The sequence below is a fragment of the Monoraphidium neglectum genome, assembly GCF_000611645.1.
Source record: "Monoraphidium neglectum strain SAG 48.87 unplaced genomic scaffold scaffold01461, whole genome shotgun sequence".
NCBI lineage: Eukaryota > Viridiplantae > Chlorophyta > Chlorophyceae > Sphaeropleales > Selenastraceae > Monoraphidium > Monoraphidium neglectum.
In genome coordinates, this window is record NW_014012167.1 from 8,870 (window position 1) to 14,192 (window position 5,323).

Sequence of the window (5,323 nt, forward strand, 5' to 3'; positions counted from 1 at the left end):
GGCCCAAGGCCATCATCTACGTGGTGGACAGCAGCGACGTGGAGCGCATAGGCATCAGCCGCGACGAGTTCCACGCGATACTGTCTGAGGAGGAGCTCAAGGACAGCCTGCTGCTGGTGTACGCCAACAAACAGGTGGGGACGGGCAGGGTTGTGTGTGTATATGTGTGTGTGGATAGCTGGCCTTTTAAGGGCAGGGGTGGCAGTGGTGGCTGGGGCTGGAGGGATGTACAGGGGGGGTCCAGGCAGGGCGCTTGGCTGGATGTGGTACCAGGAGGAAGTTGTTCCCATTTCCTCGCATGCAGTGCGGGCCCAAAGCCCCGCTGGCATGCCTGCAAGCGTCTGGGAAGAGCTGGGGTGCTGCAGGGGGCAGCAGGGCTGTCAGATGCAGCGCAGTAGGCGTGCAAGGTGCCAGGCCTCGCTCCTCGCCGTCATTTCCAGTCTTCCGCGTCCGCGGCTGGCTCGGGTCGGTGCAGCGAGCGCGGCCAACATGTCTTTAATATTGTCCCTGCGCCATCCTCCCACCCACCCACCCTCCCCACCCGCGCGCCCGGCCCCTGCGCGCGCGATCGGACCCGCTGCCCGCAGGACCTGCCAGGGGCACTGTCTGAGGCGCAGGTGGCGGAGGCGCTGGGGTTGCACGACATCCGGGGGCGGCCCTGGGCCATCTACAAGACCAGCGCCATCAAGGGGGAGGGCCTGTTTGAGGGGCTGGACTGGCTCTCAACAAACCTCAGTAAATGAGACGGGGGCGCGCCGGCCGGGGGCCGGGGCCGAGGGTGCGCTGTATGCGTGGAGGCGCCGCGCAGACGCCAAGCAAAGTGTCTGGTGCGGCGGCTTCGATTTTATGTTGGGAATCTGCGTGTGTTTGTGCTCTCAGTTGTTGCGGCATATTGCTGGCTTTTCCTTCTTGTTTTATGCATCCTTGTCTTGCATTTGCGGCCACCCCGCTTTGACTTATGACATAGCCTGACTGACCAGCCCGATCTGCTTGGACATTCATGCTTCTTCCCCTCCCTCAAGCCTTGGAAGGAGCAACTCATGTAATAGCCATTAGCCGGGGCGCACTCACGGCACAGTCGCTTCTCTGGGATGCGTTTGAATGATCTGGGTGGTGCCCGCTGACCCGCCCAAAGGGGGCGGGCTGCTTTGGGATGGCGCAGGGCGTGTTTGTGCGCCGCTGTGGAATGCCATCAAGGCGCATTCAAGTTACACAAGTTACATCCGCACGGCCTTGGGAGCCGCGCGTAAAGCAGCAGCAGCAGCAGCAGTACATCTTCTGATGCGCAGCTCACGGGACAGAATATACGCACCACCGTGCGCTTGCAGCCACCAGCAAAAGGGCAGCCAGCCCACGCCCCAATCAATGCATCATGCGGTGCAGATCACAAGTGCAACGACCCAGCAGCCACAAATCCAATGACGTAATCATCAGCCATTTGCCCCGCCGCCGCCCAAGGGTTGAGCCGGCCCGGCGGCAGGGCTCCGACACGCCGCCAGCGCACAGCTTTTATATCAAGACACCCCTGCCTTCAACACCCCACCACATCCCCCATCCCCGCCGCCATCAAAACCCCCTTGGCAGATCACCAGCAGCGATTCTCTCCTTTGCAACCCTGTCCCCCCAAGTCGTACCGCACCCCTTCCCCAACGCCACCCCATCTGCCATTCAAGGGGGCCACGGCGCAGCCCACCATGCCCCCGGGCACCCAGAACCACAAACCCGGTTCCTGCAGTGCGCCGACACCGCGCACTTGCGCGCCCGCTCTCCAGAACCCGCCCCCGTCAGCCCGCGCGGCCGAGGCGCACCACGCGGCGCCCGATCTCTGACCGCAGCATGTCCATCTGGCGCGCCACTGCGGCGCCCTGCACTATTGCGCTGTTCTCCTGGGCGCGGCGCACCAGGTAGGGCAGCACCTGGGGCCGGGTGGAGTTGGGGAGTGTGTGTGTGTGTGTGTGTGTGTGTGTGTGTCTTTGTGTGTGTCTTTGTGTGTGTCTGTGTGTATGTGTGTGTGTGTGTGTGTATGCGCGCGCGCGCGTGCATGTGCATGGCTGGGTGGGTGGGTGTGTGGGGGAGGGGCGGCGAACGAGCACGTGCTGGTCTCACAGGAGGGGCTGGCGCACGGCAAAGATCTGGGGGTTGGAGCTTTGTGGGTGGAGGGGGGGGGGAGAGGGGTGACAGCAGAGGGCCATCACACCAGTCGTGTCCAGCCACTCGCTGGGACAGGTGCGGGGTCGATGCGTCGGCGCATTGAGGGGCGAGCGACAAACAGCACGCCGGACGTGGCGGCGGTCGCGGCGCGGCGCAGAGCGGCTTGGGCGGGGGCTTGCGAGGCGCGTGAGGCAGGCGCAGGACTTAGTACAAAGTCAAATTGACCGTGGCTGGGTTGCAGACTCAGAAAACACCCACCTCGGCTATGGGGCCATATGGGACATACTTGAACGCCTCATACCTGGGTGGGGGTGAGCGAGGAGCGGGCAAACATGCACGGCGGGGCAGGCCCGGTGACATCAGCGGCGGGGGCCATGATCTGAGCTGTCTACCCAGGGGGTCAGCCTACTTGAGCTTTGACGTTTGTTGTTAAAAAAGCGCATCAGCCCGGGCTCCAAGGCTCGAGCGCACGCTTGCGGTCTCATTGCGCTCTGAGCTGTCCGGCTGCAGGCCCGCCAATCCAGCCCGGCCTCCGCGCACCCGTTCTGCCCCAGCGTGAACGTGAGAGAGTCCGCCATTCCCAGCAGCTGCCCGAAGTAGACGCCGCCGCCGGTGGGGGGAAGCCCGAGGCGGTGCATTTCCTGCACCGCCTGCTCAATCGAGTCCTGGTTGTGCTGCGAGCATGGGGCGGTTGTTGGAGGGGTCCGATTGGTCGCCCGGATGGGGCCAGCACGGGCGGCAACGCTCCCAGCTGCTTGGCCCCCGCGTTGCGGAGGCCGCGCTGCTTGCATTGGCAGAGTGCGTTTCATGAGGCTGCATTCTTCTCCTTGGCCCCGCAGGCTGGAGAGGCGTCTGCCAAGAAGAAAACTCTCGACGTGTGACGCATTCTCATCAATTTCCATCCTCCCATTTAAAAGGCCACTGTCTTCACAGCGCAGTCCTCCAGGACTGCAACCCTGCGAGACCCCCTTTGCCCAGAGGCCCACCAACCGCATCACTCCACCCCTCCATCAATGAACGGTTCCCTCCCTCAATGAAAGGTAAATCACAGGAGGGCCTCACGCTGGCGATCATCAGCTCTGCCCCAGACTCCTTGACCTCGCGCAGCACGGCACGCATGCACCTGAGAGCGGCAGCACAAGGGGCGGGCCGGAGGCGCTCGCATGCAGACGTGCACCAGCGTGCGATTTCAGCCCTGCGCACGGGGCTGGCCATCAAGCAAGGCCGCGTGCGGCTAGCTGGAAGGGCCAGGGCCGGGCCGTTCGAACACTTTCATTGAAGACTGATGATTGGCGGAGGTGGTGGACGCACGCGCGTTGGCGCGACGCTCGTGCACGCGGCCCTGCGGCGCCCCTTACCTGTTGTAGTTATCGTGTGTGTCTTGCAGGGTGTCCCATATCGGGCTCTCCTGGCCCTTGGCTGCTGCGCGGCGCCGCTCCAAGCTCAGGTATGCACCACGCACCAGCTTGGCACCAAACCTGGAATGTGTGTGTGTGTGTGTGTGTGTGCGCGTGTTTACATGTGTGTGTGGGTGGGTGTGAGAGTGTCTGACAGTGTGTGTGTGCGTGTGTGTGCATGTGTGTGTGGTGCGCGTATTGTGTGTGTGTGTGTGTGTGTGTGTGTGTGTGTGTGTGTAGCGTGTGTGCGTGCAAGGGAGAGGGTCTGGAAGGACAAGAGGGTATGCGTGCACGTGCACATGCATCTAAAAAGATGCAAATGCTACGTTTTTGCAAATGCACACAGATACGCAGGGAATGACGAAGGCCTGGGCAGGGCTGGGCAGTTGCAGAGTCTTTGCATGCCGGCAATCGGCGGAACACGAGAGCGTTTCCCATAACCCCACAGCCTTTTTCAACAAAGGCTTGTCAGTCTGCGTGGGCCCCTCCTGTTGCAGGGGATTAGAGCGGCCCAGCAACGGAAAGAGCGGGGGCGTGGGTGGCTCAGGGCCGTGCTCGCCTGTACCCGTTGCGCCGCGCCCTCTCCATGTCCTCCATCAGCAGTGTGTAGCTGCCCTTCAGGTACGCCTGGGGGAGAGAGGGAGGGGCGGAAACGCAGAGCGGGTATGATAGGATCAATGGTAAGCACGTCGCAGTACAGGCGTGCGGGAACACGGCGTGATCTTGTGCCAGACTTGCCGCATGGGATTTGAGCGTGACGACAGATACATCCTGATTGGCAGCTAGGGTTTTGAGGATCTAAGCCTTGACACGGTGACATCACCTGGTAGGTGTTGAATATGACGGGCCACTCCTTGTTGTACTGCATTGACAGGGCCTTGGCCGTGTGGTCAATGGCCTTGTTGTGGGGGGGGGGGGTTCGTGCGGTGGGGGTGCAAGGGGCGTTTGGGGTTGTGGCTGGGCCCGGAGGATGCAGGGAGAGGGGGGTGGTTAGGGTGGAGGTTGGCGAGTGAGATGCCCTTGGATGGTGTGGGGTGTTGTCTCTGTTTGGCCCTACCCTGCCCCTGCACCGCGGTACAAGGAGTGAAATGCTGCCCCTAACCCAGGCAGGTCCGACTCTAGCCGGCTTAAGCCGCCCGTTGGCCTGCTCTGTCCCACCACAACCCACCCTAGAGACTCCCCAAACAAGTGCAGCGCTGCATATTGAAGTGTCACCCCACATCTCCACATGAGACACACACGCACACACAACCATTCGGACACACACACCAGCGACACCCACCGGTTGGAAGTACGTGTGCTCGGCGTCGATCATGAGCCGCACCCCCCTGGCATCAGCCAGCTCCGCCAGGGCCGCCACACGCCCCACCATGGCGTCAGCCAGCTCGACCTCCCCCTCACTCAGGGCGCGCGCCACGTAGGACTGCGACAGGGGCGTGCGGGCGCCTGGGGGGGGTTGAGGCGGCCGGAGTGTGGGCTGGTTTTGAGGGGTGAGCCGGGACGGGGTTGGTGCGGGATTGGGAGATAGATGCAAACATGAGCGAGCAGAACGACATTGATTGGCAGGGAGGAAGGTAGGTAGGCACAGGCGGAGGCGCAGGGCAAAGCCGAGCGCATGTGTGGGATTGATTGACGTCGCGGCAGTCACCCTCGCCGCCCACCTCCCGCCTGTTTTATCTGCTCGATCATGGCTGGGAAGTGTTTGAGCTGGATGCGGTTGGTCCAGTCCACAATGTCCACCCGGCCCTGGTTGGAAGGTGAGTGAGGAGGGCGGG

At 62.7% G+C, this 5,323-nt stretch overlaps 2 protein-coding genes across 2 annotated transcripts in view; one reads left to right on the top strand and one right to left on the bottom strand.

Moving 5' to 3' along the window:
* The window catches only part of MNEG_7956 (ADP-ribosylation factor 3), a gene marked incomplete at both ends in the record, with an annotated part of 1,968 nt that extends 1,225 nt beyond the window's left edge, over nt 1-743 (top strand). The window contains 2 exons of the mRNA XM_014043572.1: nt 9-134; nt 588-743. Of these exons, the coding sequence (XP_013899026.1) occupies nt 9-134; nt 588-743 (282 nt within the window). The remainder of the gene's footprint in view (nt 1-8; nt 135-587) is intronic.
* A 1,041-nt stretch (nt 744-1,784) lies between these two features.
* On the bottom strand, nt 1,785-5,237 carry MNEG_7957 (proline dehydrogenase; the record flags this gene model as incomplete). The annotated part of the gene is made up of 9 exons (XM_014043573.1): nt 1,785-1,916; nt 2,410-2,452; nt 2,692-2,825; nt 3,214-3,274; nt 3,510-3,629; nt 4,114-4,175; nt 4,372-4,446; nt 4,831-4,994; nt 5,210-5,237. 9 exons carry the CDS (start codon nt 5,235-5,237, stop codon nt 1,785-1,787), a joined length of 819 nt encoding a protein of 272 aa, XP_013899027.1.
* Nucleotides 5,238-5,323: the final 86 nt, after the last annotated feature.